The 24,956-nt window shown below is 55.6% G+C and overlaps 8 protein-coding genes across 8 annotated transcripts; 5 read left to right on the top strand and 3 right to left on the bottom strand.

The window, feature by feature from the left end:
- Positions 1-694: 694 nt before the first annotated feature.
- On the top strand, positions 695-2,427 carry B0I36DRAFT_344121 (C2H2 type zinc-finger-domain-containing protein; the record flags this gene model as incomplete). The annotated part of the gene is made up of 2 exons (XM_046156231.1): positions 695-834; positions 903-2,427. 2 exons carry the CDS (start codon positions 695-697, stop codon positions 2,425-2,427), a joined length of 1,665 nt encoding a protein of 554 aa, XP_046018418.1.
- Positions 2,428-3,019: 592 nt separating this feature from the next.
- On the bottom strand, positions 3,020-4,981 carry B0I36DRAFT_371070 (T-complex protein 1; the record flags this gene model as incomplete). The annotated part of the gene is made up of 5 exons (XM_046159983.1): positions 3,020-3,481; positions 3,540-4,656; positions 4,761-4,809; positions 4,880-4,897; positions 4,972-4,981. The coding sequence occupies 5 exons, from the start codon at positions 4,979-4,981 to the stop codon at positions 3,020-3,022; spliced, it is 1,656 nt and encodes a 551-aa protein (XP_046018417.1).
- A 3,006-nt stretch (positions 4,982-7,987) lies between these two features.
- Positions 7,988-8,380, top strand: B0I36DRAFT_280797 (uncharacterized protein; the record flags this gene model as incomplete). Its single annotated transcript, XM_046151478.1, has 1 exon — positions 7,988-8,380. A coding segment is annotated over one exon (236 nt), but the record flags the coding sequence as incomplete, so codon positions are not given.
- B0I36DRAFT_310527 (uncharacterized protein) lies at positions 7,988-10,769 on the top strand. Its single transcript, XM_046152262.1, has 4 exons — positions 7,988-8,148; positions 8,320-8,834; positions 8,910-10,461; positions 10,529-10,769. The coding sequence occupies exons 2-4, from the start codon at positions 8,386-8,388 to the stop codon at positions 10,616-10,618; spliced, it is 2,091 nt and encodes a 696-aa protein (XP_046018415.1). The 5' UTR covers positions 7,988-8,148; positions 8,320-8,385; the 3' UTR covers positions 10,619-10,769.
- Positions 10,770-11,038: 269 nt separating this feature from the next.
- On the bottom strand, positions 11,039-14,241 carry B0I36DRAFT_344118 (uncharacterized protein; the record flags this gene model as incomplete). Its single annotated transcript, XM_046156230.1, has 2 exons — positions 11,039-12,007; positions 12,082-14,241. The coding sequence occupies 2 exons, from the start codon at positions 14,239-14,241 to the stop codon at positions 11,039-11,041; spliced, it is 3,129 nt and encodes a 1,042-aa protein (XP_046018414.1).
- Positions 14,242-14,925: 684 nt separating this feature from the next.
- Positions 14,926-17,836, top strand: B0I36DRAFT_310520 (uncharacterized protein). The gene is made up of 4 exons (XM_046152261.1): positions 14,926-15,420; positions 15,491-15,775; positions 15,845-16,637; positions 16,693-17,836. Exons 1-4 carry the CDS (start codon positions 15,214-15,216, stop codon positions 17,595-17,597), a joined length of 2,190 nt encoding a protein of 729 aa, XP_046018413.1. The 5' UTR covers positions 14,926-15,213; the 3' UTR covers positions 17,598-17,836.
- On the bottom strand, positions 17,837-20,896 carry B0I36DRAFT_310519 (P-loop containing nucleoside triphosphate hydrolase protein). Its single transcript, XM_046152260.1, has 5 exons — positions 20,593-20,896; positions 20,362-20,535; positions 19,486-19,527; positions 19,252-19,431; positions 17,837-19,187 (listed from the first exon to the last, which is right to left on the bottom strand). Exons 1-5 carry the CDS (start codon positions 20,696-20,698, stop codon positions 17,983-17,985), a joined length of 1,707 nt encoding a protein of 568 aa, XP_046018412.1. The 5' UTR covers positions 20,699-20,896; the 3' UTR covers positions 17,837-17,982.
- Positions 20,897-22,510: 1,614 nt separating this feature from the next.
- B0I36DRAFT_234682 (heat shock protein 70 family) lies at positions 22,511-24,742 on the top strand (the record flags this gene model as incomplete). The annotated part of the gene is made up of 4 exons (XM_046149339.1): positions 22,511-22,645; positions 22,737-22,921; positions 23,009-24,497; positions 24,560-24,742. The coding sequence occupies 4 exons, from the start codon at positions 22,511-22,513 to the stop codon at positions 24,740-24,742; spliced, it is 1,992 nt and encodes a 663-aa protein (XP_046018411.1).
- Positions 24,743-24,956: the final 214 nt, after the last annotated feature.

The raw sequence follows: 24,956 nt of genomic DNA, 5'->3' as shown, positions 1-24,956 counted from the left end.
TCCTCCTCGCTTGTGCTCTTCTCATGGACACAGCCTCACTAAGTATGAACGTGCCGTGCCTGCAGGCTGCCTGGAGATGCTCGAAGCTATCCGTTCAGCTTCTTGAAATCATGTCGTCTGTGTCAAGTATTGTCTTGCATACTTTCTCGATCGCATACTAAGTATCAACCTAGAAACCGTAATGACCCAAATCCACCCCGCGCGTGGATGGGCGGGAACCCAGCCTAGTCCTAAATCGTCCTGACGTTTTTTGCCATCGGTTTAGAATGCTTCAGTGAAGGAGGGTGATGACGACTTCAGGATTATTAAGACGCTCCTGCAATCAGTCTCTGCTGGAACAAGTCTGCCGTCCCTGCATTCTGGCAAACTTCTGCATCTCCTCTCGCCTCCCGTACATTGCAGACCAGGCACCAGCCAGCTGGGCTTTTCCTCTGGCTTTAGTCAACACCGCATCTGCATTCGCCTTGCGCACTACAGACCGGACCCCGCCCCTCCCGCTCTTAGGAATTTTTTGAGAAACCTGCCCACCCCTCCATACCGCGACCGCTACATAAGGCACGAAACACCTTCCAGGTTCACTTTCTGCGGCGCCAACTTTGTCCTCTGCCTGCTGTTCTTTTCTTCCCCCCTTCGGATCATCATTTGCACCACCGGCGACGCAAAGGCTCGCCAAGTAAACCAGCACAAAGGCATCATGGCCACCATCGTTGGGAGCCGGCCTGGAGCCACCCAGCAAGAATCGGCTCCGGCCTCCCACCAGTTCACCTGCAACACCTGCCAGGTTGCCTTCCGCTTCGCCGATACCCAGAAAGGTCACATGAAGAGCGACTGGCAGTAAGTCATCCTGGGTGTTTCCCGGTTGCCTTGGGTTCCCAGCTAACGCCCGCTCCTCACCCTTCTAGTCGCTACAATCTCAAGCGCAGAGTTGCCTCTCTCCCTCCCATCTCGTCTGAGGTCTTTACCGAGAAGGTCTTACAAGCCAGAGCTGCCACTACTGCCGAGGCCGACCGGGCCGGGTTCCAGCAGGCTTGCGAAGTTTGCCAGCGGACCTACTACAGCGAGAACTCCTACCGAAACCATATCAGCAGTCAGAAGCACAAGGCCAAGGAGGCAGCCGCCGCCAGGGCCGGAGGTGCCGTCGCCGACGATGCAAGCTCGGTCATGAGCTCCACTTTCTCCCTCGGCGAGCCTGTGCCTGTTGCTCGATCCGAGATTGACTCAGACGCCGAGCATGAGTTCAGCGAAGTAGTAGAGGGCCTTGAGAAGGCAACTTTGAAAGAACGACCCTCGCCCGTCAAGCGACCCTCGAATCCAGACCCCACTGCAGAAGGACAGGACACCGTCGAGCAGCCTGTCCTAGGAGATGTCAGCGAAGCAACGACGACTACAGCAACACCCGTTCCGGCCCCCAAGCTACAAGCTTGCCTGTTCTGCAACTATGAGTCCCCTTCGGTGGCACTCAATGTCCTGCATATGGAGCGTATCCACAGCATGTTCATCCCCGAGAAGCAATATCTTGTGGACTTGGAAGGTCTCCTTACATTCCTCAACAAGCGCATTTACGAGTACCTGGAGTGTTTGTACTGCTTCAAGCTCAAGAGCACACCGCTCGCTGTACAGACTCACATGCGAGACAAGGGCCACTGCAAGATTCCGTTCACCACCGAAGACGAGCAGCTGGATATCGGAGACTACTATGACTTCAGATCCACCTATTCCGACGAGGAGGATGATTCGGAAGATGAGTCCATGGATGAAGACAGGCAGACCGGCGGAGCTAAGCTCGGCGCCAAGAGGGCTTCCAAGGCTGTTGGCGAAGACGGGGACGAGATCATGGAGGACGAAGGGTGGGAAACCGATAGCTCAGCCTCCTCGTGCGCGTCAGAAGACCTGAAGGCCATTCCCATCGACAACTCTCTTCGCCAATTCGAGAAGCTTGACAAGCACCCTCACCACTCGTCGCACGACCCTCGCCACCACCACCAGAAGGACGGCTGGCACTCGCATGCTCACAAGCACAACCGCGCCATCTTCCATGATGACACGGAGCTCCACCTCCCTTCCGGACGATCCGTTGGCCACCGCTCGCTCCAGAGATACTGGCGCCAGAACCTGCACAACCACCCTTCACCTGAAGAGCGTGCCGAACGTCTGGCCATCGAGGCTGCCGGCCCTGTCGAGCCTATGCAGGTCGATGGCGACAATCAAGTTGCCGCCCGCCGCGAGCGCCTCCGCAAGGGTGCTGTCGTGCAGTCCCGCGCCAACGGCGGTACCGGCATGACCGGAGTGACAGATCAGAAGAAGAAGGAGGTCACACGCACCGAGCTGCGCAGCCAGAAGGTCGAGCAGCGCGCCCAGCGACAAGAAGAGTGGAAGCTGAACAAGCAGAACAACCACCAGAAGTACTACAACTACCAGATCTTGTAGATGCGGGATCGCTGGAATGGCTTGTTCTCTCATATTCTTTTGCGGGCTCATTGGCGTTTGGTTTAGAGGTCATGAGGGGTGACTAAGAGGTCAAAAATTTTAGACAGGCTTGTGGATGCCATGCGGGACGCGAATTCCGTATTATGTTCATTATGCCAACCGAACCTTGTCTCATCGTTTGGTCGATATGATGGTTGATGCCGGTGAATGATGAAAAGGGCAACATTGTGTGGCGCTTGGCGTTTGCATAAGAAAGTTCATGTTTATAACAATTGACCAATTCGCAATATTTGTCCTTCACCAGATCTAGCAGTCCATTCGTGCTCTTTGTACCACTATCCTATTATCATATTATCGATTGTGCATCGGATTGAGTAACAAGGGACTCTTCTGAGATTGGACATTGATTTCACTTTTTGGTATTCGGGTCGGCTCTATAGGTATCTTATCTACAATTCGCCTACTCGGGGACAATTTGATGGTTCTTCCAAGCTCCAGCCTCGGTCGGCTTTTTTAGTAAGGCACCGCCGCAAGCAGAAGTCGGGGTTGGAACCATGCGTTACGGACGGGTTTCACCGTCAATATGGAGTGCCTAGAAGTCATCCTCGCCAGAGCCGCTGATGATGACGTTGTTCACCTTGAGGACCATGCGGCACAGCTGTGTCGCCAGCATCAACTGCTGCTTCTTGCCGATAAGAGGATCAATGACGAATGCCTCCTTCATGTCGTTGCTGCCCTTCTGCATGCAGTCGACACCAAGCTTGCCACGAGACTCCGGGCCGGCCTTGACCTGCTGAGACTTGACCTCGGCCAGGGTCGCGATGGGGTTGAGACCGCTGTTCTCGGCGAGGGCCATGGGCACAGCGTCGAGGGCCTCGGAGAAGGCGCGCATGGCGTACTGCTCGAGGCCGGGCGTCTTGACGGCGGCGTCCTCGACAGCCAGAGAGCAGGCAATCTCAGCAGCACCACCACCGTAAACAACTCTGTTGTCGCGAACAAGGTTGCGGACAACGCAGAGAGCGTCGTGCAATGACCGCTTGGCCTCGTCGATGATCTAAAAGTTCGTCAGTACAAGCTGTTCCTTAGGGGGTCCTGGAGCGATCACAACTCACCATCTTGTTGCTTCCTCTTACGAAGACGGTGACAGCTCTGGTGTTGGCGCACTCCTCAATGACCAGCATCTTCTCGCGGGTGGTACCGAAGGTCATCTCCCTCACAACGCCGGCCTTGCCGAGCTTCTCGGCCTTCAGATCCTCGAACCTTGGCACGATACGTCCATTTGTGGCAATGGCAATCAGCTCAATCTCGGGACCACCAACCCACCGAACGGCGGGCAGTTCATTCTGGAGAAGCAAGTGATTGGCCTCGTCATCGAATCCCCACTGGCAAATGGCCAAGTTGGCACCGGTGTCCTTGATCTGCTGGATCATCTCTATGAACTTCTCGCGCTCGTAGTTTTGCAGCTTCTTGAACTCCTCCACTGAGGTGATGTCGAGGTGGTGCTTCGTCTTGGGCTTGGGAGGCTCGAAAGCGCATGTCAGGATGGCAATCTTGGCGTCCTTGACCTCGGACGGCATCTGGGGGTGCGAGAAGTCCTTGTCGATAATCACACCCTTGACAAGCAGCGAGTCTTCCAGAGAGCCTCCGACCTTGCCGTCGACCTTGATCAGCTCAAAATCAACGTCCTTCCGCTCCAGATCTGCCACGGACAGGACAGCGTCGACGGCAATCTTGGAAAACTGGTCGTGAGCCTTTGACACGATCTTGCTGCCCAAGCTGGTCTTTGCAACCTTGAGCAGGTTCTCGGTGTTGTCGGGTCCGAACTCAATAACGTCTGATATCCGGTCGAGCTCGGCAACTGCGATGTCGCAGGCTTGGTCATAGCCGTCCGCTATCCGAATGGGGTGGATTCCCTTGTCGATGAGCTCGGCAGCTTGCTCGAGCAGCGCACCAGCCAACACTACGACACCAGTAGTGCCGTCGCCGATCTCGTCATCTTGCGACTTGGAGAGCTCAACAAGTAGCTTGGCGACGTGGTTGCTGATCTCCATCTGCTGCAGAATCGTGGCGCCGTCGTTCGTTACCGTGATGTCACCGTCGGGGGAAATGAGGATTTTGTCGAGGCCGCGCGGGCCAAGCGATGTCTTGACAATGTTGGCGACTGTCCGCGCAGACAGGATGTGGGACTTGACCGCCTCGTTTCCGTATTGCCGCTTCTTCTTGCCTTGACTGTAAGACAAATATGCCAGGTCAGCCTTGCCGACTACCCCAAACAGCTCTGAAGTATCGAGAATACTCTCTCAGGAGAACCACTGATGGAAAGGAGAGCTTACTCTCTGACGATGATGAAGGGCCGCCCCTGCTCGTCCTTCATGACGGCAGCTAAAGCACAGCAGCAGTCAGTCACAGTTTCATCTTAGGAATACACGGCATATCGGGCTATCGAGCATACCATTGGCGAGATCAAGGTCTGTAACACACAGGTTAGCCAAGGGATCCGGTGAAGCATACAGACGGCTCTGGTGGGGCAAGGGGTGGACGCACTCATCGCCATCTTGTCTGGTTGCAGGCTCCTGGGAGAGCTCGTTGACGGATGCCTGGCTGGATCGAGACGATTCTTAAGCGTTGTTCCTCGTGCTGTCGAGCTTTGGAGGCTGGGCGGGTGATCTTGAAGCTGTTCAGGGTCGGGGGAGTGTGGTCGCTGCAGCCTGTCTGGACGTGGATAATGGCGGCGGGCTAGCAGTGTTATCGGAAGTGCCCCTCGAAAATAAATTGCTTTGATAATGGGCGCCCAGTCGCGCGACCCCTCGACCAGGTCCCCAAATTTTGGACAGGACAAGAAGACCCCCAGGACCCGTGCACGCCCCACTTGGCAGCTGCCATATTCCAGGACGTTGTGCTTACGCCTCTGAAGCCCCTGCCTCAGGCACGACATTTGAGTTCCAGGGCATCGCATAAAGTTCCCAGCACCATCTCCCCCGTGGCTGGCACGAGGCATGGATATTTCGAGGCCCATCTATCTCTCCGTCACTGCGGCAAGTCTACAAACCAAAGTAAAATCTCAACGCCGCCCGCGTCGCCATTCAATATTGGAGTTCGCTCAGCAGAACCCCATTTGCTACACACGATGCAATACCGGCTTCCAGCCGGTATAAACCGCCCCTAGACCTGTCTCAACACCGCGTCTCAGATACAGCTGTACGAGTAGAGATCATCGTGACTCAAAGAACGTTGTGGCCTTTCCCGTGTATCTGCCGTCTGGACCAGCCAGGCAATCGGTGTTCAGGAGAGTTGAACACCGACTTGGCACGAATCGACACGGGTCTGATGTGTTACAGGACAGTCACCGAGGCAACTCTCGACGCAACGTTCTGCATCACGTGGCAACTCGCCGATCAGCTGGCGCAGGCGAGAGAATCGAATGGTTTTGTGTTCCCGATCGCCACGGTGCCTCACGTCCTACGGTGCTGCACGCCGCGCCATCCACGTATACTTAAGTATGCAACCATGCTTAGCCGGACACAAATGGGGGTATATGGACGAGCACGACTTCGATAAACGACCCGGCATTCGGTTCCGGATCCATCAATGGCGTCCATCATGTTGACACAGCCTATCATTTCTGATGATCGGCTGCTCCCCGTGTTATACAACAACGTGTCGAGCATGTTTTGTCCTCCCAACGCCCTGGCAGCCTTGATCTCGTCTTTTTAGATGTGCTGGCGTCTTGAAGTTGACCGGCACAATTCATGGCAACGCTGAAGAGTGTCAGCGTTGCATTTTGTGCTGTGGTCGGTCTGGACAGGTTACCTCTTTTCATCACGAGGTCCTGCCTGCGCAACGTGAGACTCGATTGCCACCATGTTGCACGTTGAACATTTTGCCCTGCCAGCCGTCGCGGCTCGCTCCAGTAGCAACGGCAGCGCCGATGACGACGCGAGGCAGTCCACCGCCGTAGCCTTGCCTGTCCTTGTCCGCAGCGGACTCTCTGTCGGCGTACTCAAGGTCTGCTCCGTGGTGTGCTGCTGAGACGGGTATACTTGCAACTATATAAGGCTTGGAGGTATCAAACATGGAAAGCAGAGTTCTGGCACTCCATCAACTCAGGCATCGCAACCAAATCGACCTGTATCGAACAACTCTTGCATTAAGAATCGCACAGCTGAACGGCACTGCACTGCACTCGTGTCCCGATATGCTTCACCGACAGTTCGTCAAGAGTCTCGTGAGACTTACCCTTCTCACTGCCGTATTTGGGCATCCGCTAGATTCGACATCCGTCGTGAGTCCTACCCACAACTTCTGAGCTCGTCACTCTTTGGTTAAATGACACTGCTAACACAGAAAACCATACCAAAGGAGGGGATATCCGTGGAAGTGGGGAAGAAATGCGTGGATGAGCTGCCGGATGCATGTGCCGTCATCGACGAGGTCCAACTGGTATGCCTCACTGGGAAATGGTGGTGCGAGTGGCCCGAGAAGGTCTACCGAACCCCAGTCTGGTGGCCGATTGAGAATTCGTGTGCTTGCAAGGAGGGCGAGGTCCGCCACCAAGACTAGCCATGGTCAACCGCGACACTGAGAAGAGCCGAGAAGTGAGGGCTGATTCTCGGGGGCTGGAGGCTCGTGGATGTCTAAACTCAAACCCATGCCGGGCACATGCCGAGCTTCATCAACTGCATGAGGTCCACTCTCCAGCTTCGCTGACCAGGGGGATAGGGATGGTAAGAACCTTTTTTTGTAAAAGCCGAGGGCTTGGAAACGCAGAATCCTATGACCAGGAGCATGGCACGGGGTCATGTTCATGCCTGCTGTGGCTGTAGACTTGTGGTAACATCGCAGACTATCTGAAGCAGGAGAAATGCAACCTTGGAACAATCCGCTGTGCAGGGACTCGAGCCATTTGAGCCCAGGGGGGCCATGACGTGACAATAGATTTGGCGGCTCAAGCGCATGACTCCACAAACGAAGGTCCCGGCCGAGGATCCGCCTGCACGTGCGGCGGGATGTTGGAGGACAATTTCTTCGTCAGAGGCACGTTGGCGATGTTTTCTTTAATTTCCTGGCATGCGGCCGCTCTTCTGGAGCAAGAGCGGTGGCTGACTGGATAAGCCGTTCATGTTGTTGTGGTTGAATCTTGCTGGTAGTGTGTGAGAATGGCTGCTGACCATGAGCTGGAGAGATCCGGGGGTCTCTCAGAGCCGGCGATGCCGCAGTCGTTGGGGCTCACGCTTGCCAAGACGCCGCTTTGCCCAGACGACGGAGGTCGTTGAGATGGTTCGGGTGCTGACCCGGCTGAGAGGGCCAGTAATCCTAACGGCGAGTGTATTCTATTACTTCCCACAAGGTGCGTACCTTATTAGTGGACGCTGCCTGCTGAGTGCAGCCTGTCACAGAACCCCTGTCTGTGGCGAGGTCCCCGGCGCTTGGCCTGGGGTTGCCGAGGTGAGCTTCCCAAGGTTGGACAGCTGGTTTGGTTGAGCTCGAGCTTTGACGTGTGTCATCCACGCTGCGTCACCGGTCCAGGTCCGCGCGCCCGCCCACTCCCCTCGCCTGCCGCCTGCCCTCCTCACCACAACCTCTACCATCCTCACCATAATATCCTGCTCATCCACGGCTGCCTTTGTCCTGGAGATCGACAGCATTGCTGCTGTCCTCGTCTTTCTTCTCCTCCAGCTCCCCAGCCACCTTGTCTGCCTACAGCAGTTTGGCTGTCTGCCAGTAAGTGTGTCTCACCTCGCGCCAACCCCCCCGGTTCATCGCCAGTGCGGCTGCTTTCAAGCTCTTCCCAGCTGAAGCAAGACTCCTCCCATCTCCTCCTTCGTATGGTGCCAGAGCGTAGTCCGAACTAGCAGTGCATCGTGACTGACGGTGCTCAATTGACCCTTGCAGCACCAGGCAGCATCTCCCCCAAGCTTCCAGAGCAACTACAAGCTACCGCCTTCTACGCTGCCCACCATGTCGCTCCCAACCCAGTACGAGGGCGTCTGCCCACTAGCCATGGTCCAGAAGCCCCCATACATGTTCCAGGTCGAAGACGCCCCGTCCGTCCCAGGCGAGACCAAGCCCTACCGACACATGAAGGCCAAGGATGGTCTAATCGAGAGACCTTCTCCGGAGGTAGGCACCGTCTACGACATTTTCAGGAGGAGTGCCAAGCTCTACGCCGACAAGGAGGCCATTGGCTCCCGTAAGCTCATCCGCACACACGTCGAGAAGAAAAAGGTGGCCAAGATCGTCGACGGTGTCAAGAAGGAGGTTGAGAAGGAGTGGACCTACTTTGAGCTTTCGCCATACAAGTTCCTCACCTACAAGGACTACGAGGCGCGTGCCCTCGCTGTTGGTGCTGGCTTGAGGAAGCTCGGCCTGCAGCCTGGCGACATCTTGCACTTGTTTGCGAGCACTAGGTATGTTGCGCGACAGCCTTGGGAGAGTGTCACTGGCTTCCTAAACTAACACCCTGTGTCTGTTCCGAACCATAGCGCCAACTGGCAATGTACCGCGCATGGAACAGCCTCTCAATCAATCACCATCGCGACCGCCTATGACACACTCGGCTCCGACGCTGTCGAGTATTCTCTGACTCAGACTGGCGCAAAGGCCATGTACACCGACCCTCACCTTTTCTCTGTAGCCGGTAAGCCGTTGAAGAACGCAAAGGACGTCCAATTTGTTATCTACAATGACGATACCACGGCGCCGATCAGCGACTCCGCGATGGAGAAATTCAAGTCCGACCATCCACAGCTCAAGATCATCTCCTACAGCGAGCTTGTCGAGCTCGGCACGGGGAACCCGCTTGAGCCCACACCGCCCAAACCCGAGGATCTGGCGTGTATCATGTACACTTCTGGCTCCTCTGGTACGCCCAAAGGTGTGCCCATCACTCACGCCGCACTCACTGGAGGAATCACTGGTCTCTACGAGAACGTTGCCGAAGCCGTGTCGCATCGCGAAGTCGTCTTGGCATATCTCCCCCTTGCCCACATCCTTGAGATGGCCTTGGAGAACATTGTGTTCTTTATCGGTGGCACTCTCGGCTACGGTTCGCCAAGAACCCTCTCAGATAGTTCCATGAAGAACTGCCACGGCGATATGAGAGAGCTTGCACCCACGATTCTTGTTGGAGTTCCTCAGATCTGGGAGACAATCCGCAAGGGTGTCGAGGGTAACGTCACCAAGGGTAGTGCAGTCACTCGCAACCTTTTCTGGGGGGCCTACAACCTCAAGAAGCTTATGGTCGCAACTGGCCTTCCTGGTCAAGGCGTCCTGGACTCTGTTGTTTTCAGCAAAGTTCGCGCGCTGACTGGTGGGCGCCTGCGCTTCCTCTTCAACGGTGCAAGTGGTATCTCTGACGGTACGCTGCAATTCATGAGCATGGTCCTCGCTCCCATGATTACAGGCTACGGCCTGACCGAGACTTGTGCGAATGGTGCCCTGGGTGCGCCGCTCCAGTGGACCCCAAATGCCATTGGCCCCGTACCACCATCACTGGAGATGAAACTGGTTGCGCTGCCGGACCTCAATTACAGCACAGACTCCACTCCTCCGCAGGGTGAGATCTGGCTACGTGGTGTCCCTGTTGCAAAGGAGTACTTCAAGAATCCCGAGGAGACTGAGAAGGCATTCACAGCAGACGGCTGGTTCAAGACTGGCGACATCGGCGAGGTCGACTCCAATGGCCACGTCAAGGTCATCGATCGTGTCAAGAATCTGGTCAAGTTGCAGGGTGGCGAGTACATTGCTCTTGAAAAGCTCGAGGCTACCTACCGCGGATCGCAGTACGTCAACAACGTCATGGTCTACGGTGACGGCACTCAACCTCGCGCCATCGCCGTCGTCGCTCCCAATGAGAAACCGCTTCACGAGCTGGCCGACAGCCTGGGCGTCGATCACCACCAGGCCCCCAAGGACCCGAAGGTCAAGGATGCTGTGTTCAAAGATCTGATTGCTACCGGAAAGAGAGCCGGCTTGACGAGCTTGGAGATGGTCAGCGGCGTCATCATTGTTGAGGAGGAATGGACCCCAGCCAGCGTAGGTTTTCTCTTCCGTCCAACACGTCCGCAACACAAAGGACAACGTGCTAACCACGCTATTTCAGGGCCTCGTGACTGCCACACAAAAGGTGAACCGCAGGGCACTGAAGGACCGATACATGAACGACATCCAGGCTGCCTTCAAGTCGTCGTAGACACCGACCTGTATAGCAGCCCAGGGGCATCATCCGGTTTCTGTATTATGCCTGAGCCTTGTATTCTTTTATTGACCTATTTCAAGTCACACGAAACTCTATCATACATCCTTGCCCAAATGGTACATGTGTTGGTGAATTATGCTGAAGTATTGCGTCAAGAAATATGTCTCATATGTCCGCTCTGCTCGAGCTGCGAATGCTGGCCTGAATGTATGCTTTCTATATACACCGACACATCTCGGGTGAGCCTGTGGCATTCCGTTCAGCAACCAGTGCTTATATGACATGCCTCTACAAATCTTCTCCAAGGACAAACCAGCCCCTCAGAAGTCCTCCAAGCTTGTCATGGTCTTTCTTTCCCATGGGATCAGCGTTGAATGGTCTACTTTGCCCCCCCCCCCGGGGGGTCATTTGTTCCTAAACTTCCCAGGGAATATCCCTGCGCTTATAAAACAGCATGTACGGCGTAAACCCGCCGTCGCAGTTCCATATTCGCTCTACTGTATCGTTGTATCGCTTCTTGCCAGCATTGGGCGTCCTGCGCGCCTCGAGCAGGGGTCCAAAGTCTTCCGCGCTGGTGGACCTGTCGTTGCAGTACCACCACGTGTCAGTGGCGCCGTCCTTGACGCGGCAGACGTAGTGGCCGGCCGAGGCGTCGCTGCCGGCGTGCGACAAGACGGCAAAGAGGTCATACTGGCAGGGCTCGGAGAAGCCGCCGCCAGTCTCGACGAGCTGCGGGTAGCCACGGAGCTTGCTGCGCTCGGCCTCGTCGTGGCAGAAGTTGCTGAGGTCCAGGTCTTTGAAGGGGAACTGGATGGGGTGGACGTTCTTCTGGAACGTCGCTCCGTCGAACCTGCGCAGGCCGACGCGCAGCAGGGGAGGCAGTCTCCCGATGCGCGGCGTGAGCTCCTTGTCCTTTGCTTTGCAGGTGTCGCATTCAGACTCGAGCAGCTCTTTGACAAACTCTCGTCTCAGGGCGGACTCTAGCGTATCAGTTTCCCCGTGTTGTCGCTGCTGGGGCGTGACCCAAAGATCCTCCTTGAGATCGACCGTGTAGTTCTGTGCCCCACATTGCCTACACGTCAGTTGCTGTGTATTGAGATACCGCCAGTACTTGTCGATGATTGAGCCGCCTTCCGTGTTGTAGTATCTCAGCCAGTCGTTAGCGAGATCACGCATGGGGTTGCTTGGATCCTTAATGGCTGGCAGTCGCGGCGGATGATTGGACTCGGGCCGGTTGCGCTGGGTTTCAAGGTCAAGCTGGTCAGAGAGGAATGTCATCAGTTCGGTGACATCGTGTTGCGAGCCGTCACCAAACTTTGTGAAGCGATTCCTGCCGTTTCGTTCCATGATGGTATAGCCTGCGTGTATTGAGTTGAGGTAGTTCTGCAGCATAGTCAGCGGGTTATATTCTCAGACACGCATGAACCAGGGCTAGTATGCTGAGTCAGGCGACATACCATAAACGTTGTCGGTCTCATCTCGGAGAACTCTCTCTTTTTGAGCCATTGAAACATGTTGCCCATGATGCGCGACATGAGCTGTGGCGTTTTATCTGTGGTTCCACTGCGAGGCTTGTAGTTCGTGGGCCACTCCGGCTCTGTCAATTCCACCGAGAATCGCGGTGCAGCGAGCAGTGCCTGGATGGTTGAGTTGGCGAAGCATGTATTTCCCATATTGACAAGACCAGTCTTGGCAGCCCCGCGCACAGCCCCCGAGAACTTCTGTCGTGAAGCCGGGCTGCCACTTTCTTCCTTGGACTCAAGGCCAGAGTACCTGGTCCGTGGCAAAGCGGGTGCAGGTCTGGTTGGCGGAGAGGGAGAGATACCGCTATACAGGTGTCGGTGTTGGTCGTGCGAAGGAGCAGGGACCACTGCCCTCTGGGCGTGAACGGGCGCCATCATGGATTCTTGTTGACTTTCTATGGAAGGGAATCGGCGGAGGAAATCATCAGTGCTCCGGTGAACCCTCTCGTTCCACTTCTCAATTTCCGTTTGGCTGAGGTCGACTGTCTGCGTTTTAGATGCACTCCGGTTGCGAGAGCTGGGCACGGAAAGCTTAGTGTTATATGCTGGCGTGGACCTTTCTCCGAAACTAGTTGTGGAAGTCGCCAACGACTGCTCGCCCAAGACTGCGGTCCAGCCAGTCAACCCACCAACTAAGAGCTTGGGCGGGTTGACAAGTGGCTTGCTGAAGTTGTAATTCGTGAGAGCCTGTACCAGGTTGAACAGCACATTCTCTTCGATGTTAGAGGATATTTGCCGAGGGACAGTGGCCGTGTCCTGGTCGTACATTACGACCAAATCGACTTTGTGCCTATTCTCGAAATGTACTCGCTCTTTTGGAGGTGCAAGGACCATGCTGTCGGCGATATCATCAGCCGAGATGCCCTCTCGCATCAGAATTTCTGGATCCACGCATATTGTTCTCTGGGACATGATATGGCCATCATCGAATTGTCCACGGCTCCGAACGTCGATAATGAGCAAAGATATTTGAGTGGACCCCTTTCTCATGTACCTGAGCAAGTCAGAAGTGGTGATTGTGTCTCCAGCAGGGATCGTAGCGCCTGTTGGCTGAGGCACGAGCTCAACCTCCGAGTTGGCGCCAGAAGAGACTTGATCCTTGCTGAAAGTCTTGATGGCCCGTTCCATAGAGGTCCTTGCGGACTCGCTGGGTGCGGAGACAATCGAATTCGTCCTACTGAACATGCCTCGGGGTGTGCTTGACGGGAGATTTGCCACTTCGCTGGTGACGGTACCACGGGCTGGACTGTATATCGCATCTGGAGCCTTGGGCATATTTGGTACGGCATCACCCATAGCGGGCCCAGCAAAGGAGCCGCTTGTAGATCCAGAAGTCGGGAAAGTCCACTCCGCGAGAGGCACGGGGTTGCGGGCGCCAGACGGATTCTGCAACCTGGCGAAGCGACTGCTCAAATCTTCGGAAGGCGTAAACAAGCTCGGCTGCTTTAGGGCGTTTCCATGCAGAGATTGAGGTTTAGGGTGGACTTGTGGTTTGACCCTATTTGCCGCTGGCGCGGGCTCTGAGGATCTCAGGCCGCCTCCATAGCTTTGTACAGACTGGCTTCGGGAATGCGCCGACTGTTTTCCGTTGATTTGACCACCCTGGAATTCAGAGGACGGATTCGATGTTGGGACGCTTGGGAGATTGGCAAAAAGCGTGCTACTTCCTGTTGCGGCCTGTCGCCTTGCTGGTTGAATGCCGCTCTTCCTATTATCCTCTTTGATCATTTCCTTGATTTGCTCGAACGTGGTCGAGCTAGAATTAATCTTTGACTTGAGTGCCTGATACAGCCGACCGAGATCCCCCCGGTCGGCCTTCAAAGCAGGGTAGTCCTTGTGCCTGGGTATCGTGATTACTGCGATTGTGGTTGCGCGGATGTATTCCTGGAGCGCAAGGTCTGGCCGCTTGAAATCGTTGTACGTGATGGCCTGTCGCATGTGTGTGTCACCAGCCTGGAGGACCTTGCGAAGTGGCGAATGGGGATCAAGGCCAACGCCGACATCGACGTTGACCAGATCCTCAATGTGCCGAAACGGAGCTCGGCCGCCATTTGGGCCGCCGGTGCGAGGCTGTCCATTTGCGCTGGTAGCCATGTCAAAAGCGCCAATCCCTGATACTGCTGTAGGTCGGGAGAAGGCGATGGGACTCATGACCGGCGAAGCGTAGCGCCGTGGGACCTCATGCCTGACAACTTCCGGTATAGCTTCGAGACGCAGACGCTACGGTCGGGAAGCCTGGCTGGCAGGAAGGACGCCACTATGGGTGCGCCGGTAATATGTACGGCGAGGAAACAAGCTTTCGACAGCCCGGTTCGGCGACTACTCGTGGTTGCACAAGGACCGGTCTGGGACGAGGCAAGATGCTGGAGGGAGCTGTCGCAGGTTCGGGCGAGATCGTAGTGGCGCCTAACGTGGAAGCCAGGTGAAGCGAGCTTCAGTGGTGGATCGGGGGGTTGGCTGTGGTCGTTGTAGCTTCGCGGCCGGTGCTCGACTCTGCGGCAAGACGAGAGGCAGACGGAACCGCGCAGAGGTCGACACGTGATGATGTTTCGACCTGGCAGTGCCTTAGGCAGCGGGTTTCAACAAGTGGTCGAGGGGCGACGTCACAGCTGACGAGGTGGGAGATGCGCAGGCGCCCCAGAGCCACCGGGGCAGGCCAGGCTCCAGCCCAGCACTCTCTGGAGGGGCCCCTGCAGGCCGCCGTGCTCCCGCGTGGAGCTCTCGACGTAATGCAGCGCGAGCTCGAGATAACCTTCCAGGCTACTACCAGCCATCAACATTCAACCTTCGATCTCACCATTCTCCTCGCCCGCTTTCCGCTCCCAGGAGGCGACTCGAGTGACCAACGCGACCATCATCAATAAAGACGGCGGTGCCCCCGCGCAACGTTCACGCTCCCTCGGTGCGCCTTGCACCACCGCATTCGTTCGGTCCTCAGCAACCTTCCTCGTTTCGAGCCGCGTCGCATTCGAGCTCCCAGTGTCATTCCCACCGGCAACGTCGACAATCACCGCGAGCACCTCTCAACTTGCTCACTCACTCTAGACCCCGACGACATCGGCAACCATGGCGGGTTGGTGGGGCTCGTCTGCGAATACGGCCCTCGATCAGCAGATCGAGAAGGCAACCTCCAGCAGTCTTGAAGACATTGCACTCAATCTTGAGATCTCGGACGTCATTCGTTCCAAGACAGTACAACCCAAGGATGCTATGCGCTCGTTGAAGCGTCGTATTGGCGACAAGAATCCAAACACACAGCTGTCCGCGCTTGGGGTACGGACTCTGTTGTGCGCATTTAGGTCCAATATGGATGATAGGCTAACAGTGCAACTCCTGACGCTAGCTCACAGATACGTGCTTCAAGAACGGCGGGACACACTTCCTAGTTGAAATCGCATCGCGCGAATTCATGGACAACCTGGTCTCGCTACTTCACGCTGTAGGCCCTGCTGCCATCAACCAGGAGGTGCGCAGCAAGATGCTGGAGCTCATTCAGTCCTGGGCAGCTGCCGTGGAGGGTCGATACGACCTCAAGTACATCGAGGAGACATACAAGTCTTTGGAAAAGGAAGGATATCAGTTTCCCCCGAGGGTCACAGTTGCTACCAGTATGATTGATAGCAGTGCGGTAAGATATAGCCAGTCTTCAATGCTGAGGAGTTAAGATATTGTTCGCATACTGATTGCCTCCTTGCAGCCTCCGGAGTGGTCCGACTCCGACGTCTGTATGCGATGCAGAACAGCCTTCTCGTTCACAAATCGAAAGCATCATTGTCGCAATTGTGGCAACTGCTTCGACCAGCAGTGCTCTTCAAAGACCCTTCCACTACCGCACCTGGGCATTCTTGTGGCCGTGAGAGTCGACGATGGCTGTTATGCGAAGCTTACGGACAAATCTGGCAAAGGTGGTGGCTCCCACACAGACAGGTCTTCGGCAGTGTCCTCATTCCCGCACAAGAACCGCAGTAGCGCGTCGATGCAGCCACGTAATGCCCGCGTAGACGATGCGTTTGATGAGGATCTCAAGAAGGCGCTGGCAATGAGCTTGGAAGAGGTCCAGACACACTCGAAGGGCTATGTTGCGCCGTCGGACAATAAGCCATCTGCCTCGCAATACAAGACCAACGGGGTCTCTTCGCCTGCCGCTCAACAGGCAGATGAAGAGGATGCCGACCTGAAGGCCGCGATCGCTGCTTCCTTGGCAGATATGGAGGAGCAGAAACAACGGCACGCGGCTGCATTGAAACAGCAGACAGAGAGCGGCCCAAGCACCTCGGGACCCTCGCACTTCGTGCTTCCCAAGAACGACTACGAGCTCAGCCCGGTGGAAGCTGAGAACATTAACCTGTTCTCAACGTTGGTGGACAGGCTGCAAACACAGCCCCCCGGAACAATCTTGCGAGAGCCGCAGATTCAAGAGCTCTATGACTCGATTGGAACATTGAGGCCAAAGCTCGCTCGCACATATGGCGAAACCATGAGCAAACATGGTAAGCACCCACTTTTCTACCTGCTGCGATGTGATATGCTAACCACGTGTTACAGACACCCTGTTGGATCTACACGCGAAGCTGTCGACTGTCGTCAGGTACTACGATAAGATGCTGGAGGATAGACTCTCTCAGGCGTATGGCCAGCACAACATTGGCGGTTACAGCTTGCCTGCCCCCCGACAGCCATCTGCTCCGTACGCCTCGATGCGTTCTCCGGCCCACGCTCCTGGCCAGGCCGAGAACTTTTACACTGGTGAACAGCAATCCCACTATCACCAATCCCCTTCGTCGCACCCTTATCTTTCTCACGGACAACCTGTCGGACAACCGCAATATGCTCAACAGGCACCGGCTAGAACAGACAGTTGGCAACAACAAGGTTCTTCTGCGCCACAGCAGTACACTGCCCACGGCAGTTATGCGCCATCAGAGCCGTCCCCCTTAGTGAACAACCCGTCTCACGCACAGTCACAACCACATTCGAGTGGCCCGGGGCCTGCTGCTCCTCCCTCTGATCCCAACACTGCCTACTACTACCCCCCGAATCAGCCAAATCAGCCGTCCCAGCCACAGGCACCCAGTGCGCCCCCGGAGTCAGCGCCCTCGCCATACCCAGATCTCCAGCGGACAACGAGCTATGGCCAACAATCTCTCCCACAAACCCCAGCCGCGACGACAGCCCAGCCATCACAGCCGCCTCAGGCCCCTCAGCAATACCACCCACAGCAACCGCCTGCTCAGCCATATTGGCAGCAGCAACAGCAGGCCGCACACCAGGTGCCGCAGCACCCGCAAGCGCCTCCACCCCAAGCAGCACCACCTAGCCAAGCACAAGGCTATCCGGCAGCGAACCCTGGCTACTCTGGATACACACCGGACAGCTTCCCCTCTGCTCCGCAACACCAGCCGGCGGCGCCTGCACAGCCCGCCGTTGAGGAGAGCTTGATTGATTTCTAGAGGTTTGGGAAGGGCGGAGACGGATATGGAGGAGTCTGTTGGTATAAGTAATAGCTAGTATGATGCTAGATCAATGCCAAGTCAACATGCCAACACAGTCAACTGCTTCCTGAAACCAATTTTTGATCCTGGTGAATGGGGCAACGTGTAGCATCGGTCTTGCTGCTTGCAGGGCTCATAGTCGGAGATCATAGAGTGATCATGGAGTGATCATATCACATGACTTGGCTCGGTAAACACTCTATCACTTGCCGCAACTGTTTCGCTAGTATTCGCTCGCAACCATTATTATCTATGTTCATATGACTGTGCCATGATCGAAAACGTAAATGCCCCTGAAAGTTTGTTTCCCACCGCAAGAAAGGCTCTCTCTTTTGAGCCCCAATCAGTCTAGGAGCCCTGCGGCAACCGTGCTGCCGTTACTGCGCAGGATGACGCGTTGGCCGGCCTCGAGGGGAACCTTGGAGGCCAGCTTGACCACAACCCTCGCGACGCTGCCAGGCTTGACAATCTTGGGCCGGTTTTTGAGCACGGTGCCCTTGGCCTTGTCGAGCAGCGCGGAGATTTGCGCTATCTGGCCTGCTGCGTGCAGGCGGCCGCGGTGCACGTCGATCTGCATGGGCATGAGGATGTCGAAGGCGAGCACCTTGATGGTGAAGCTGTCCACGCAAGCGATCGGCTGCTTCGTGTCACACACAATGTCGCCCACCCGCACGTGGATGGGATCGACATGTGTGAGATGAAGAACCACATTCTGGCCCGCCACGGCCCAGTCCACAGGCTCGCCGTCGAGCTCGAGGGACTTGATGTAGGCCTTCTCGCCACTGGGTTGAATGAGGGCCGCATCGCCGGCTTGGACAGATCCGGCGTCGAGCCTGCCGGAGATGCTAACTGGGCTCTGTGTCGTGCGGAAAACTTCTGAAATCGTCATTCGTAGCGGCTTCTCGAGGGCCCGTGCCATGGGCTCGGAGTTCTCAAGTTCCTCGATCAGTGTGTCGCCTTTGTACCAGTCCGCTGCTGGGTCGGTTGATCGGCGGACCATGTTATCTCCTTGAAGTCCCGAGACTGGGACAAAGCTGACGTTTTTCAGCTGGAAACCGCTACCCGAGAGAAATCCAGACACCTGCTGCGAAATCTCGTCAAACCGCTCTTGTGACCACCCAACGGTATCAAGCTTGTTGACCGCGACAATGATTCGGCTGACTCCCATGCTGCGAAGAAGAAGAGCATGTTCCCTCGTCTGGCCTTTCAGGCCAGCTTCGAACGCTCCTGTAGACGCGTCCACGACCAGTATGGCAAAGTCGGCTTGACTGGCTCCGGCGATCATATTGGGGATGAAATCCCGATGTCCAGGGGCGTCAAGAATCGTGAAGGATGTCTTCTCGGTCTCGAACTTGTTGGTGGCAATGTCGATTGTGACACCTCGCGAGCGCTCTTCCGTACGCTGATCCAGGACCCACGCTAGGGCAAAGGATGACTTGCCCATGCTCTCCGCTTCTTTGCGATATTTGTCGATTGTTCGCTGGTCAACGACATTCAGATCTAGTAGTAGTCGTCCCATCAATGTGCTTTTGCCGGCATCGACGTGGCCTGTGAGCAAAGAAGGTGTCAGAGGATGCAACAGCAATCTTCGATAGGTAATCTTATTACTCACCTACAACCACGAAACTGGCACTCTTTTTCGCTTTGCTCTTCTCATATTCACCCAGCACATCGAGGTTCTTCGATTTCGGCAGTGGTGTATCATCTACCTTGAGTGTCTTGAGTCCATCCGCTGCGCCCTCCGCGTTTTCCTTCTTCTTCGCCGATGTGGCGGCTAGCTTTTTGTTGCTGGCTGTTCGGACAGGTTAGTATGTTCATCAGTTACCGCGCTTTCCCAGCAGCGAACCTTTGGACTGTGCCTTTAGCACGACATCATCTGGACTCGGCTCTGAGAATGCGTCAGCAACAGATGTCGTGTAACTCATGTAAGGCACCGGATAATGGTTCCGAGAGACCGAATGCGCTGGTGTAGACCCCAAAAGAGCTTGAGCAAATGCAGATGGTTCGGCCGGATCCAGTACTGGCGGAGCTTCTGGAAGCCCTGTCTTTGCCGTTGTCCCGAGCGCATCTTGTTGGCTCTCTGGTGTCGATGATTTGGCCAGAGTGTTGCCACGAGACTCTGGAACAGAATTTCCTCCTCCAGCAGGCATGTTCTGCTCAGGTTTCATGTTCTCATCGTTTTCAGCCCGTGATCCAATCAGGGACAATCCCTGCACCTTTTGCGGTATGTCTTTTATGTCCGGTACAACCTCCCGCGACTTGGCTTCTTCTGCTTTCTTTTTCCGCGCGAGGGCAAGAGCCTGCAGCTTCGACATTTTGGGAGGAGGAGCGCCTGATCCGCCCAGAAGACCCCATGACCCGCGGGGTCTTTCTGGTGTTATGAATTCGGTCGCCCGATCCGTGGGAATGGATAACCAAGGCATGTCGCTGAAGAAGGAGGAAAAGGAAGAACGGGTCGATATCGGAATGTCTGTCGGCGACGCGCACTCTGCCGTCAAGAATCAGCGCCAAGATTTCAAGAGCAGTCGTGGCGCCGCCAGACACACTTAACATGATTTGGCAGATAGTATGACTGGCCACGATGGACGGAATAGCTGCGTTTGGGGCAGGGGAAAACCATAGAGATATGCTCAAGCTCTTTCTGGGGTCCGAAAAAGGGTGACTCGTCTCCGTCCAGACCATTGTGCTGTGCAAGAAGAAATTGGGACTGGGAGAGACATACCCGTGGTTTTCTTCTTCTTTGGGGGATCGATGAACGTTTTCGTTAGGTAGGCGACCGACTTTTCGACATCGTAGTAGTAGTGCCACAGTGCTTCTTGAATCTGGGCTGTCGTTAAGAAAGCGGCCTGGGGGCCCATAATCTCCTTTACTTGGGTGGTCGAGGCAGCCATTTGATCTGAGCAGGCTGGAGTCAGTTTTGCGTCAGATTGTGGAAGGAAACATCACTCCATACCACGATCTTCTTGGGACAGCTCCTCCTCCTCCTCCTCGAGACCTCCTTCATATTCGTCGAGGTCATTCTCGTAGTCGTAATTGCGGAATGCTTGATGCCGTGACATGGTTGTTGCTGCGAAAGCCAAGGGCGTCTGGTCGTTCTAGTTGCTGTTGATGGTGGTGTTGCAGTTGCACGCGTGTCCCACCTGCTAACGGGAAACAAAGCAAACGAAGAAGAATGCGGCACGCTCAAAGCTGTGTCGAGATGTGCTGGTGGATCACCGAAATGAGGCGGACGCAGGTTGCAAGCACTTATTTTGTATCATGACGATTTTGGCGGGGTAGCAGTTTCTCCGATCGCTGAGCTTTTGAGTCCAACTGGGGCGGCGCCCAATCAGAAACCATGACGTCGATGCATCTCCGCCTTGTAATGGCTAGGCTGGGCAACCCTTTGCATGCAACTCTGGAACTCGGTAAGATACGAGGGTCCGTCCAAAACTTGTGTTGCAAACAGGTAGTATGCAAGATGTTGAACTGCAACAAGGATGGTATGGTCTGCAATAGTCGTTCTCGCAAGAGTCTTCCCCGCGCGAATTGTATGCAACAGTTGTGCGTCATTGGGCAACAAATGAACTCACACAAACGACATGCAGCAGATTCTATATTTTGTGTGCCTGCAATCACATAACTGACATGCCACTGTCGAAGATTACGTCACTTAAGACTGATCTCGAGACTACTTCAAGCTGTCCACAGTCGGCATGCAATGCATTCGCCTTGATGTTGATGTTGCGGGCTTGAACCGGCTTTTGCAACTAAGCAGCACCACTTACAGCGCGGCATACACAGCATCATTTGCACGGTAAGCTCAAAGAAGCGACGGTTACCGTTACGAAGAAAAGTCGAGCCTGGGACGATTCACCACGGTTCAAGGTTTGTATCCGAGCAGGGTTATGGTTGCTCGCCAAGGAAGACTTCACCTGTTTGCCTCTGGCAAGTTCCCCAGGCTGGGCGAGGTAGAATGTTCGTGAAGCACGTGGCCGGTACAAAAAACAAGCGTAAGTCATCGAGGTTCTGTACCTTTCTCGTGAGCCCCTGGCCGGCGGTCGAGTGGTGGCTTGGAAGATGCTACCGTCTCCGCAGCGCTCTTCGGCGCCCCGCATTGCAAGGGAGTGAAGGTTCTGGCAGGAGCGGAGCCCTGACCCCTGATACTCCTCGCGCGCATGACAACATGCTGTCCTTGGTGGCGCAACCAGTTCCATGTGCCGCCCACAGATGCCCGTAGAAGCTCTGCCCGTCTGGTTAAAGGACAGATAGTTTCCTCTGTTGGTGGAAAGGAGTCATCGCAGACCACTTGGGCCCACAGGCGGGCGTGCCATTGTTACTTGGAAGGATTGGCATGGGACTTTTGCTATAAACGGGAAGGGGGATGTTCCTCCGAGGCTCGCGAGTCGCAAAACGTGGCAAGTTCTGCCCAGGGCTGGGACCGTCAGTCAGCCAAATAGGGATCACAACCAGGGACCGCCTCGCCGCCGCCACCAATCGAAGCTCTAAGAATAATCGATAGCGGTGGAGCAGAGCCCCACAGAGGGGTGACGGCAGGTATCTTTCCGCGGTGCACACCAGCGATCAGTGACTTGTAGCCCGGCAATGCACATCCTGTGGACCCTGGCCAGGAGCACCCGCACGAACAGTCCAGCTGGCCTTTAGCAGGCACGAACGCGGGTCGTGCCAGCAAAAGGCCACCTTTCTCGTTCCTCCATATAAGAGAAATCGAGACACTCTCCCACTCACCACCGAGCCTTCCTCTCTCCAAACCACTCTTGGGGTTAGTGACCACTGGCTGTGCTCTTTCCCTCCACGCCTTTGTCTGCACATCTTTTCGCCTTCTTTTGACAGGAAACCACGTCCCTCTGGCACAGCAGCCCACCTTCACAATGGCTGGCCGCTCCCAGAGCTACTGGGCGATTGCCTTTGGCATGATCGCCTGGAGTCTTCTGCTCTTCAGCCCGCTCGCCTTCGTCGGCTCCGTCCAGGCGCAGGATTCCGAGTACGGTACTGTCATCGGTATTGTAAGTTGACCCGGAAATCCATGTTTGGCTCTCCAAGGTAGCCAGCGGCGGCGCTGGTGCAACTACTGACACTTGTCCTTTTAATCTACAGGACTTGGGCACCACCTACTCTTGCGTTGGTGTCATGCAGAAGGGCAAGGTCGAGATTCTCGTCAACGATCAAGGAAACCGTATCACCCCGTCTTACGTCGCCTACACCGATGAGGAGCGTCTTGTCGGTGACGCCGCCAAACAGCAGGCGGCTTCCAACCCCACCAACACCGTCTTCGATGTCAAGTAAGTTCAGCGTCCAGCGTCTGCGCACGAGCCCATAAACTCCTTCCTGAATGGACTCGTTTGACTGACCGCACCGCCCTGCAACAGGCGTTTCATTGGCCGCAAGTTCAACGAGAAGGAAGTCCAGAACGATCTCAAGCACTACCCTTACAAGGTTGTTCAGAAGGATGGCAAGCCTATCGTCCAGGTCGAGTACCAGGGCGAGACCAAGAAGTTCACCCCCGAGGAGATCTCCGCGGTCATTCTCGGCAAGATGAAGGAGGTCGCCGAGTCGTTCTTGGGCAAGAAGGTCACCCACGCCGTCGTTACTGTCCCTGCCTACTTCAACGACAACCAGCGCCAGGCCACCAAGGATGCCGGTATCATTGCTGGCCTCAACGTCCTGCGCATTGTCAACGAGCCCACCGCTGCCGCCATCGCCTACGGTCTGGACAAGGAAGGTGGTGAGCGTCACATCATTGTCTACGATCTTGGTGGTGGTACTTTCGATGTCTCTCTTCTGTCTATCGACGAGGGCGTCTTCGAGGTTCTGGCTACTGCTGGTGACACCCACCTTGGTGGTGAGGATTTCGATCAGAGAGTCATCAACTACTTCGCCAAGTCTTACAACAAGAAGCACGGCGTCGATATCACCAAGGACCTCAAGGCCATGGGCAAGCTCAAGCGCGAGGCCGAGAAGGCCAAGCGTACCCTCTCTTCCCAGAAGACCACCCGCATTGAGATCGAGGCTTTCTTCGAGGGCAACGACTTCTCTGAGACCCTGACCCGTGCCAAGTTCGAGGAGCTCAACATGGACCTCTTCAAGCGCACTCTCAAGCCTGTTAAGCAGGTTCTGGACGACGCCAAGATGAAGAAGGACGAGATTGACGACATTGTCCTCGTCGGTGGTTCTACCCGTATCCCCAAGGTTCAGGAGCTTCTCGAGGAGTTCTTCAATGGCAAGAAGGCTAGCAAGAACATCAACCCCGATGAGGCTGTCGCCTTCGGTGCTGCCGTCCAGGCCGGTATTCTTTCTGGCGAGGAGGGCACTGACTCCATTGTCCTGATGGACGTCAACCCCCTGACTCTTGGTATCGAGACCACCGGTGGTGTCATGACCAAGCTGATCCCCCGCAACACCGCTATTCCCACCAAGAAGAGCCAGATCTTCTCGACCGCCGCCGACAACCAGCCCGTCGTTCTGATCCAGGTCTACGAGGGCGAGCGTTCCATGACCAAGGACAACAACCTCCTCGGCAAGTTCGAGCTTACCAACATTCCCCCTGCGCCCCGCGGTGTTCCCCAGATCGAGGTCAGCTTCGAGCTCGATGCCAATGGAATTCTCCGTGTTTCGGCTCACGACAAGGGTACTGGCAAGTCTGAGAGCATCACCATCACCAACGACAAGGGTCGCCTCACCCAGGAGGAGATCGAGCGCATGGTTGCCGAGGCTGAGAAGTTTGCCGAGGAGGACAAGGCTACCCGCGAGCGCATTGAGGCTCGCAATGGTCTTGAGAACTACGCCTTCAACCTGAAGAACCAGGTCAACGACGAGGATGGCCTTGGTGGCAAGATCGACGAGGATGACAAGGAGACTGTAAGTTTAAACTCGCCCCCTCACCGCCCAAATATAACGTCGGAGACTAACGATCGCAACAGCTTCTCGACGCAGTCAAGGAGACCATCGACTGGCTTGAGGAGAACAGCGCCGAGGCCACCGCCGAGGACTTTGAGGAGCAGAAGGAGAAGCTGTCCAACGTCGCCTACCCGATCACCTCCAAGATGTATGGTGGTGCCGGTGGTGCTGGCGAGGAGGAGCCCCTCGACCACGACGAGTTGTAGATCAAGTTTTATAGATACAAACCTAGCATACCCAGGCGTCACACAAAAGAATGTGGTTTTGAACAACAAGAACAAGGCAGCTCTAGACCTCGAAAGTGCACAGTATACCCCTCTTGAATGAATCGTGTGTGATCTCTGACTTGATAAATCCGGACAAAACGGCCAACGAGGAAACCATAAGACATGGAAGACACTCCCTTGGCGACGAAATCAC

The sequence above is a fragment of the Microdochium trichocladiopsis genome (assembly GCF_020744255.1).
Source record: "Microdochium trichocladiopsis strain MPI-CAGE-CH-0230 chromosome Unknown B0I36scaffold_1, whole genome shotgun sequence".
In the NCBI taxonomy this organism is placed as follows: Eukaryota; Fungi; Ascomycota; class Sordariomycetes; order Xylariales; family Microdochiaceae; genus Microdochium; species Microdochium trichocladiopsis.
The sequence above is the reverse complement of the archived record's forward strand: the minus strand, read 5'-3'. Positions and strand labels throughout refer to the sequence as shown.